The sequence below is a fragment of the Manis pentadactyla genome, chromosome 15 (assembly GCF_030020395.1).
Source record: "Manis pentadactyla isolate mManPen7 chromosome 15, mManPen7.hap1, whole genome shotgun sequence".
NCBI lineage: Eukaryota > Metazoa > Chordata > Mammalia > Pholidota > Manidae > Manis > Manis pentadactyla.
Window position 1 is genome coordinate 14,934,070 of NC_080033.1, and position 11,067 is coordinate 14,945,136.

The 11,067-nt window shown below is 40.4% G+C and overlaps 1 protein-coding gene and 1 non-coding gene across 8 annotated transcripts in view; one reads left to right on the forward strand and one right to left on the reverse strand.

The window, feature by feature from the left end:
- LOC118912515 (zinc finger protein 569) overlaps window positions 1-3,600 on the reverse strand; it is a 73,604-nt gene extending 70,004 nt beyond the window's left edge. For 4 of the 7 annotated variants that reach the window (XM_036885697.2, XM_036885700.2, XM_036885699.2 and 1 more), the window contains exons 1-2: window positions 2,788-2,927; window positions 1,582-1,741 (exon numbers count right to left, since the gene is read on the reverse strand). Coding sequence is in view for 2 of the 7 variants with exons in the window: in XM_036885694.2 (XP_036741589.2) it covers window positions 2,788-3,023 (236 nt within the window). In the remaining 5 variants the exon portion in view is untranslated. Of the gene's footprint in view, window positions 1-1,581; window positions 1,742-2,787 lie in introns of all 7 variants that reach the window. The other 3 variants (XM_036885694.2, XM_036885692.2, XM_057493447.1) reach the window with 3 other exon arrangements.
- A 2,608-nt stretch (window positions 3,601-6,208) lies between these two features.
- LOC130681176 (U6 spliceosomal RNA) lies at window positions 6,209-6,315 on the forward strand. The gene has a single exon (XR_008994231.1). It is a non-coding gene; the product is annotated as a U6 spliceosomal RNA (small nuclear RNA).
- The last annotated feature ends 4,752 nt before the right edge of the window (window positions 6,316-11,067 follow it).

Sequence of the window (11,067 nt, forward strand, 5' to 3'; positions counted from 1 at the left end):
GAACAGACAATTTTCCAAAGAAGAAATTCAGATGGCCAACAGGCACATGAAAAAATGCTCCAGATCACTAATTATCAGGGAAATGCAAATATAAAACACAATGAGATATCACCTGACACCAGTTAAGATGGCCAGTATCAAAAAGACTAAGAACAACAAATGTTGGTTAAGATGTGGAGAAAGGGGAACCCTCCTACACTGCTGGTGTGAATGTAGGCGAATTCAAACATTGTGGAAAGCAATATGGGGGTTCCTCAAAAAACTAAAAATAGAAATACCATTTGACCTGGAAATTCCACCCCTAGGAATTTACCAAAAGAATACAATTTCTCAGATTCAAAAAGACATATGCACCTGTATGTTTACTGCAGCACTATTTACAATAGTCAAGATACGGAAGCAACCTAAGTGTACATCAGTAGATGAATGCATAAAGAAGATGTGGTACATATACACAATGGCATAGTACTTAGTCATAAGGAAGAAACAAATTCTGCAATTTGCAACAACATGGATGGAGCTGGAGGATATTATGCTCAGTGAAATAAGCCAGGCGGAGAAAGACAAGTACAAAATGATTTCCCTCATTTGTGGAGTATAACAACAAAGGAAAACTGAAGGAACAAAACAGCAACAGACTCACAGACTCCAAGAAGGGACAAGCGGTTACCAAAGGGCAGGGGTGGAGGAGGGATGGTGGGGAGGGAGGGAGAAGGGGATTCAGGGGTATTATGATTGGCACACATTGTGTGTGGGGGAATCAGGGGAAAGACAGTGCAGCACAGAGAAGGCAAATAGTGACTCTGTGGCATCTTACTACACTGATGGGCAGTGACTGCAATGGAGTATGGGGGGGATACGATAATAGGGGTGAATGTAGTATCCACATTGTTTATTCATGTGAAACCTTCATAAGAGTGTATATCAATAATACCTTAATATAATTAATTAATTAATCAATTAAAAAAATATAACGTCATCTTGTCATGTTTACAGTGCACATCAGTCCTGTCGGCAAATTATGTCAGCTCCATCTTTAAATTATATCCAGTACTTCTCACCATTTTGACTACTCTGATCTAGGTCACCAACATCTTTTCCCTAGATTATTGCAGTAATTTTGTAATTGGTGTCTGCTTCTACCCTTTCCACCCCACACAGCTTTTCCCTGTTGGTCCACCTGGAGTCCTCTAACCAGAGCAGTCAAAGCTACCCACATGCTCAAAACTCTCTAATAACTTCCCATCTCATTCAGAGTAAAAGCCAAAATCATTAATAAGGCCCATAATGCCCTGATCTGCCCTTCTTCCCTCCACTTACCTTTTTACTCTCACCTCCCACTCCTCTCCCTCTCATTTGCTCTGTTTGAGCCACACTGGCCTCTTCATTTTCATAGGCATATTCCCACCTCAGGGCCTTTATAACTGTTATTCTCTCTCCCTGGAATAACCTTCCCTCTATTATATGCATAACTAGCTCCTTGACTTCCTTCATATCTTTATTATTACCTTTCCAGATGCCTTCCCTGGCTACCCCAACTAAAACTCTAACTCCCATGTATGGTATATTTAACTTACTTACCTCACTAATTAACTGATCCACGCCAATATAAGCACCATGATAGCAGAAAGTATATTTTGTTCAATGCTATAATCCAAGCCTCTAGTATTGTTCTGTCACATAGACAGGATTCAATAAATGGTGAGTGGATGAATGAATGAATCCTTAATACCTGAGGAATCTGAAAATTAAATTTGAATAGAACACTGCTTTAGAAAAACACTTTAGAAAACACATAATTGACAAAAAAAGATTTTTAAAATGCTTGACTTCAGTCATAATCAAACTGCAAATTAAATAAAATATTTTAGATCCATAAGGTTAACAAAATTATCATTAATGATAACTATTGTTATCAAGGGCATATTAGTATAGGGAATCTTATACTAACTATGTCAATACTGTAGCTTACTAGAACCTTAAGGGAGAATAATTAGATAGATTTAGGTTGACCTTAGCAAATAAGCACATACATTTTGTGTATCAGTTCCACTTCTAGGAGCCCACTGTCCCTCCCTGCTCAAAAAAATAATTAAGTGCATTATAACATGTGACAAATAGTTACTGATAAGCATTGTTTATAATGGCAATGCATTAAAATATATGCCATTGAAAACTTGGAAATGACACAACTTTGTAATTCTTTAAATGGAAAGATCTTAATACTGTTTTGTTAAGTGACAAAGACGGGTTACAGAACTATACGTAGTGTGAATTCAAATTTTAAGCTATTCTGCACATATATCGTGATATATGAATGCATGTGTATGTTTTCACAGAGAGGAGTGAAAAGAAGGGAAGTACATTTTGATAGTGGCGGGTAGAATTATGCATAATTTTTGTGTTCTTTGAGCTTTTCTGTATTTTGCGATTGGCGCGGGGGAGTGGAGGGACAAGGGGCATAAAGTTAATATGCATACAAAACGTGGCTAATACACGAAAGTAAAATTTAAAATAAATAAATTCTTCAAGCGTTGAGACTACTGAAGTCTCCTGTAAAAACGGACTTCCAGTTACCATAACACACGATCCCACGTCCATACTGTCACATAACTGGCAAATACAGTCCTTCACACGCCGCTCCCCTGGCCTCAGGGCACCACCGCCAGCCGCACAGCCCTGCCCCGCATCCCCCTCCGACAACACAGGCACCGAGCCCGCAGGCCCCTGCTCCCGCGCAGCACAACGAGCCCCTGACCAAGAGCTCGCGCCTTCCGGAGAACTCACCCCGGAGCCGGCGGACACAGGCCCAACTCCCCACGCCCCCCAAGAGGCACAGTCAGCGCGGGCTGAGGCAGGGGCGCCACTAAGGTCAGCAGCAGTGGTGCTGAGGCAGCACAGCCTCGGTCCGTTAGACGCAGGACCGCACTTCCCAGAGGCCCCCGCGGCTCTCCGTGGCGGGACGGGTCTTCCTGTTTGAGAGGAGTGGAATAACCATCGGCGGCGGCTAAGGGCGCCCACATCTGCCGAGCAGGCTCGGCCCCTCAGTTGTGCGACAGCGGCCTCCCTGGAGGTCCGCACTAGGGTCTTAGGAGTGCAAGTTGATTCCCAGAGGATCTGAAAAATCCGCAACTTTCCTGCCCCGGACTACATCTCCCAGAGGCCTTCGCAGCCCGAGTTTGTTCTCTGCAAAAAGTCGCTTCCTCCTTACAGTGGGCTGCATCTTTGGGTTTTCGGAGTTACGGTGTCTCGTCCGTGAAAGAAGCACCTCCGAGTCCGCTTAGTCCCGTTGGTTTGGGCCCCACCCGGGACTGGGCTTCAGCAGGGTGAAGGTGAGGAAAGATGAGGGGCCACTGATGGGATGAGATTGAGCAGCGTGCGCCTCAAGCTCCTGGCGGCAATCAGAAAAGGGAGGAGTGACTTTGTGTGACAGTGTGCGGGAGATTGCGGCCGTGGAACTTGGGATGGGGAGTCTATGCGTCGAAAAACATTGCGGTCCAGTGACTTTTGGGGTCTTGCGAATTTGCGACCATTTGTATGGCCATAGTCGCATTACATGTTCCCGTGACCGTCTGATTCTGACCCTGCAGTTTTTTCAGACTGCTTGGTAATTTATTTGTGTGTTTATAATTTTGCCGTTGGCCCATTACAGTATTGAAATGTATAAGGTTATGTCAATAAACCAATAACCAAAATTATACAGATTCGTGAGTCTGTATTGCTAAAACACCCCTGCTCTTTTTCCCTGTTATTCTACATTCAGTGTGCGTTACATGGACAAAGGTATTACAGGTAATTTAGAAAAAAACCGCTGAAGAAGGCAAAGACATTGAGCCATCAAATGAAAGTTCATGTCAAGAATTCAAAGCAGCCTCAACATCAGTGGGAAGTTACTTCCCATAGTGGGAAGGTAGGGAAGTGAGGAGCAAAACCTAAAAAAATCTAGTAAACTAGACTATATGTCACTCCTGCCCTAAAGATCTGATTTTTCAGCATTTCATATGGGATCCACTCAGACTTCAGAAGAATTAAAATAAAATTGACAATGAAAATCGAATATTCACTGCAATATTTCAGTAGAGACTAAAACTGGAGGAAATATCTATGGAAACAGTAGCCAACACTTTTTGCTATGGTGTGTTGGCAAAGAAATCAAAATGCTTTAGACTATAGCATGCTGGGTATCAGGAACTTGTAGTGGTTGAAGGTATCAGAGAGGCTTCTGGCTCTTAAGCTTACCATTAAACCATACAAAGTCCAAAGGACTATATTATCTCTAGGATGCAGAAGATAGCCTTCCGTTCGCTACATGAAAATCGGCAGTGTTTCAGAGAAATGTAAATCTGTATCTGAGACACGAGATTCCCAGTCAAACACTGCATGGACAGAACATGCCCTCCAAATGAATTATGCTTATTTGTCTCATGTGTCTTTACCAACAGTAGATATTTTTCTATCTATTGTAGAACTATTTTTGCTAATCATTTTAAAAGATGAGAAAAAAAACCTATGTCCAATCTAGATTCCTGATTTCATTGTTTATACTTGTAGATTTGTTTATTCCTCCTTTTATTTATGTCAAACTTGGATGATATATATCTAGAGTTGTGATAGCTTCTCTTGGGTTGATACAAAAGGAAATTATGGAATTTACCCTTTGTTTATAATATTGCTTTTTGTCTTAGTCTATTTTGATATTATGATAGCTTCACCATCCTTTTGACTAGTACATGGTTCATCTTTTTCTACCCTTTTGCTTGTAGTCTGTTTTATTTTTTAAAATATCTCTTATTAAACAGCATTATTTTAAAAATAATGACCACCTTATTCTAATTTGACATATTTAGTGAATTTACACTTAATGTAGTGGGGTTTTGGTCTACTACCTTAGAATTTATTTTTTTTGGCCTAGCTTTTTTTTAATCTAACTTTTTATTTTGAAGTAATTCTAGATTTGCATGCAGTTGTAAAAAATAATTCAGAGCTATCTTATATGCCCTTTATGCAGTTTTCTCCAATGGTAACATCTTCCAAAACTATATACAGTATCACAGCCTGGATACTGACATTACTACAGTCATATTCTGTATGACTGTATTTTTCCCATCATCACAAGAATTCTTCACCTTGTCTTTTAATAGTCACAACCACTCCCCCCACCAACTACAGTCCCCTCTATCTCTAGTATTTTACCTTTCAAGAATATAATGTAAAGGAATCTTAAAGTATTTAATTTGAGTGGTTGGCTTTTTTACTCTGCATAATTCCCTGGAGATTCATACATGTTGTTACATGTGTAAGTAACCTTCAGTGCAGACCTAGGGAAGCAGCTGCTTAGGAGACTCCAGAGCTCACCAAGCCTGATGGAAAGCCCAAAGAAGGGTCAAGACTGAGAACAACAATATTAATTAGAAGATGTTAGAGCAGGATGGTCCTGTGGTGCAGTCTAAGATTAAGAGTCATACACCACTTAGTAAACTTTTGAAAGCCTGTTGTTATCTATGGGGTTTCTCAGTTTGGCAGATCAGATTTCAGTTTGACAGGCAGTCAGCCAATGAAGCAGACACACCCGTGCCTCTGGAAATTGAGGCTGAAGATCAACTGATGTGTCCCAGCAGCAGATAGGACATGTCTACTAAAAGGGAACCTGTTACTTTACTCCAGAACTCTGTCCCTCCAGAACAAGTAGACATTCTCAATTAGAAAACTGAAATTTGGTTTCGTCACGAACTGACTACTACAGTACAGTTACTCTATCGTTTCATTTTCCCCTTCTCATTCTGTTATTGTACATAAAATAACTGGTGTATATGCATAAGCATATTCCCTTTTTTTTTTTAACCAAATGGTCAATGGTGTTTTTTTACTGACATGAAATGGAGATGGGATGGAGGAAAATACTGGTTCTATGAAAATAACTCCTTTCTGTTTGTGGCCTGCTCATTCAGCTCATATCTTTATATTCCAGTAGTATATCCTCCTCTCAGTGCTCAACATAACAACAACAACAACAAAGTCCTTGCATATCTTGCTCAATTGAAGAAATTTAATATTTTTCATTTATCATTGTTAAACCAAGGGTAATAACTTTTTTGTACATAGATATTACTTGTAAGGCAATATGTCTTTAAGCAGGGATGAATTATCTAAAACAAATGAATACTAGATCATTTTCCGTTCAAGTGTTTTGTTGTTTAAAAAAAGTTCTGTGCTTGCTTCGGCAGCACATATACTAAAATTGGAACGATACAGAGAAGATTAGCATGGCCCCTGCGCAAGGATGACACGCAAATTCGTGAAGCGTTCCATATTTTTTAAAAAAAAAGAAAAAAAAAAGAAAAAAAAAAAAAAAAGTTCTGACCAGGAGGCGGAGCCAAGATGGCGGCATGAGTAGGACAGTGGGAATCTCCTCCCAAAAACATATATATTTTTAAAAATACAACAAATACAACTCTCCCTAAAAGAGAGACCAGAAGACACAGGACAACAGCCAGACCACATCCACACCTGCAAGAACCCTGCGCCTCGCGAAGGGGATAAGATACCAGCCGGGGCCCGGCGGGAGCCGAGCGCTCCTCACCCCAGCTCTGAGCGGGAGGAGAGGAGTCGGAGCAGGGAGGGAGAGGGAGCCCAGGACTGTTAAACACCCAGCCCTAGCCATCCGCACCCAGAGTGCAGACACACAATGCGTGCGGTGCTGGATACTAGGGAAACAGGACAGTAAGACCTGTGAATGGGTCCCCAAAGCCAGCACATCTGGGACAAAGAAAAGCAAGTGATTTTTGAAAGTCTTAAAGGGACAGTGTCCTGGGACACTCAGCCCAGCAGGTGGGAATTCTGGGGAACTCCGGGCACCCTAACCCCCTGGGCAGCAGCTCAGAGACCCCTCATGGCGATAAACAGACCCCCTGTCTGTTCCCACTCCGGCGTCCCACCATAGCAGAAAAGCAGCCTGAGGCTGGCCACACTCACAGCAAGGGATCTTCCTCCATAGCAGCAGGGCAAGAAACAAACCTAGTCTACATGCAATTGCCCAACACAACCCGCTAGGGAGCGCCTTTGTCCCAGTAAAGAAAGGCCAGGAGCTAGTGGAAAAGGTCTTGGCTCTCCCAGCTGACAGACGAGTCAATAGCATACCACTGCATCTATCAACATGAAAAGGCAAAAAAATTTGATCCAGACCAGGCTAACCCAGACAACTTCGACATCCTCTCCTGAGAAGGAATCTGGGGAGGTAGATTTAACCGATCTTCCTGAAAAAGAATTCAAAACAAAAGTCATAACCATGCTGATGGACTTGCAGAGAAATATGCAAGAACTAAGGAAGGAGAATTCAGAAATAAAACAAGCTCTGGAAGGACTTCAAAACAGAATGGATGAGATGCAAGAGACCATTAATGGACTAGAAAACAGAGAACAGGAACGCAGAGAAGCTGATGCAGAGAGAGACAAAAGGATCTCCAGGAATGAAAGAATATTAAGAGAACTGTGTGACCAATCCAAAAGGAACAATATTCACATCATAGGAGTACCAGAAGAAGAAGAGAGAGAAAAAGGGATAGAAAGAGTCTTTGAAGAAATAATGGCTGAAAACGTCCCCAAACTAGGGAAGAAAATGGCCTCATAGACCACAGAAACACACAGAATTCCCATAACAAGGGACCCAAGGAGGGCAACACCAAGACACATAATAATTAAAATGGCAAAGATCAAAGACAAGGACAGAGTATTAAAGGCAGCCAGAGAGAAAAAAAAGGTCATCTACAAAGGAAAACCCATCAGGCTATCATCAGACTTCTCAACAGAAACCTTACAGGCCAGAAGAGAATGGCATGATATATTTGATGCAATGAAACAGAAGGGACGTGAACCAAGAATACTGTATCCAGCAGGATTATCATTTAAATATGAAGGAGGGATTAAACAATTCCCAGAAAAGCAAAAGTTGAGGGAATTTGCCTCCCACAAACCACCTCTACAGGGTATCTTATAGGGACTGCTCTAGATGGGAACACTCCTAAAAAGAGCACAGAACAAAACACCCAACATATGAAGAATGGAGGAGGAGGAATAACAAGGGAGAGAAATAAGAATCATCAGACAGTGTTCATAATAGCTCAATAAGTGAGTTAAATTAGACTGTAAGATAGTAAAGAAGCTAACCTTGAACCTTTGCTAACCACATACTTAAAGCCTGCAATGGCAATAAGTACATATCTTTCAATAATCACCCTAAATGTAAATGGACTGAATGTACCAATCAAAAGACACAGAGTAATAGAATGGATAAAAAAGCAAGACCCATCTATATGCTGCTTACAAGAGACTCACCTCAAACCCAAAGCATTACACAGTTTAAAAGCCAAGGGATGGAAAAACATATTTCATGCAAACAACAGTGAGATAAAAGCAGGTGTTGCAATACTAGTATCAGACAAAATAGACTTCAAAACAAAGAAAGTAACAAGAGATAATGAAGGACATTACATAATGATAAAGGGCTCAGTCCAACAAGAGGATATAACCATTATAAATATATATGCACCCAATACAGGAGCACCAACATATGTGAAACAAATACTAACACAATTAAAGGAGGAAATAGAATGCAATGCATTCATTTTGGGAGACTTCAACACACCACTCACTCCAAAGGACAGATCCACCAGACAGAAAATAAGTAAGGACACAGAGGCACTGAACAACACACTAGAACAGATGGACCTAATAGACATCTACAGAACTCTACATCCAAAAGCAACAGGATACACTTTCTTCTCAAGTGCACATGGAACATTCTCCAGAATAGACCACATAGCAGGCCACAAAAAGAGCCTCAGTAAATTCCAAAAGATTGAAATCCTACCAACCAACTTTTCAGACCACAAAGGCATAAAACTAGAAATAAACTGTACAAAGACAGCAAAAAGGCTCACAAACACATGGAGGCTTAACAACATGCTCTTAAATAATCAATGGATCAATGACCAAATCAAAATGGAGATCCAGCAATATATGGAAACAAATGACAACAACAACACAAAGCCCCAACTACTGTGGGATACAGCAAAAGCAGTCTTAAGAGGAAAGTATATAGCAATCCAGGCACATTTAAAGAAGGAAGAACAATCCTAAATGAATGGTCTAATGTCACAATTATCGAAATTAGAAAAAGAAGAGCAAATAAGGCAGCAGACGGAGGGACATAATAAAGATCAGAGAAGAAATAAATAAAATTGAGAAGAATAAATCAATAGCAAAAATCAATGAAACCAAGAGCTGGTTCTTCAAGAAAATAAACAAAATAGATAAGCCTCTAGCCGGACTTATTAAGAGGAAAAGAGAGTCAACACACATCAACAGAATCAGAAACGAGAAAGGAAAAATCACGACGGACCCCACAGAAATACAAAGAATTATTAGAGACTACTATGAAAACCTATGTGCTAACAAGCTGGGAAACCTAGGAGAAATGGACAACTTCCTCGATAAATACAACCTTCCGAGACTGACCCAGAAAGAAACAGAAAAGCTAAACAGACCAATTACCACCAACGCAGTTAAAGAGGTAATCAAAAAATAACAAAGAACAAAACCCCTGGGCCAGATGGATTTACCTCGGAATTTTATCAGACATACAGAGAAGACATAATACCCATTCTCCTTAAAGTATTCCAAAAAATAGAAGAGGAGGGAATACTCCCAAACTCATTCTATGAAGCCAACATCACCCAAATACCAAAACCAGGCAAAGACCCCACCAAAAAAGAAAACTACAGACCAATATCCCTGATGAACGTATATGTGAAAATACTCAACAAAATATTAGCAAACCGAATTAAAAAATACATCAAAAGAATCATACACCATGACCAAGTGGGATTCATCCCAGGGATGCAAGGATAGTATAACATCTGAAAATCCAACAACATCATCCACCACATCAACAACAAGAAGGACAAAAACCACATGATCATCTCCATAGAAGCTGAAAAAGCATTCGACAAAATTCAACATCCATTCATGATAAAAACTCTCAACAAAATGGGTATAGAGGGCAAGTACCTCAACATAATAAAGGCCATATATGATAAACCCAGAGCCAACATTATACTGAACAGCGAGAAGCTGAAAGCTTTTCCTCTGAGATCGGGAACAAGACAGGGATGCCCACTCTTCCCCCCCGTTATTCCACATAGTACTGGAAGTTCTAGCCACAGCAATTAGACAAAACAAAGAAATACAAGGAGTCCAGATTGGTAAAGAAGAAGGTAAATTGTCACTAATTGCAGATGACATGATATTGTACATAAAAAACCCGAAAGACTGCACTGCAAAACTACTAGAACTGATATCGGAATACAGCAAAGTTGCAGGATAAAAAAATTAACACATGGAGATCTGTGGCTTTCCTATACACTAACAATGAACCAATAGAAAGAGAAATCAGGAAAACAATTCCATTCACAATTGCATCAGAAAGAATGAATACCTAGGAATAAACCTAACCAAAGAAGTAAAAGACCTATACCCTGAAAACTATGAGACACTCTTAAGAGAAATTAAAGAGGTCACTAACAAATGGAAACTCATCCCATGCTCCTGGCTAGGAAGAATTAATATCATCAAAATGGCCATCCTGCCCAAAGCAATATACAGATTCGATGCAATCCCTATCAAATTACCAACAGCATTCTTCAATGAACTGGAACAAATATTTCAAAAATTCATATGGAAACACAAAAGACTCCAAATAGCAAAAGCAATCCTGAGAAGGAAGAATACAGTGGGGGAGATCTTGCTCCCTAACTTCAAGCTCTACTACAAAGCCACAGTAATCAAGACAATTTGGTACTGGCACAAGAACAGAGCCACAGACCAATGGAACAGAATAGAGACTCCAAACATTAACCCACATATATGGTCAACTAATATTCGATAAAGGAGCCATGGACATACAATGGGGAAATGACAGTCTCTTCAACAGATGGTGCTGGCAGAACTGGACAGCTACATGTAAGAGTATGAAACTGGATCACTGTCTAACCCCATACACAAAAGTAAATT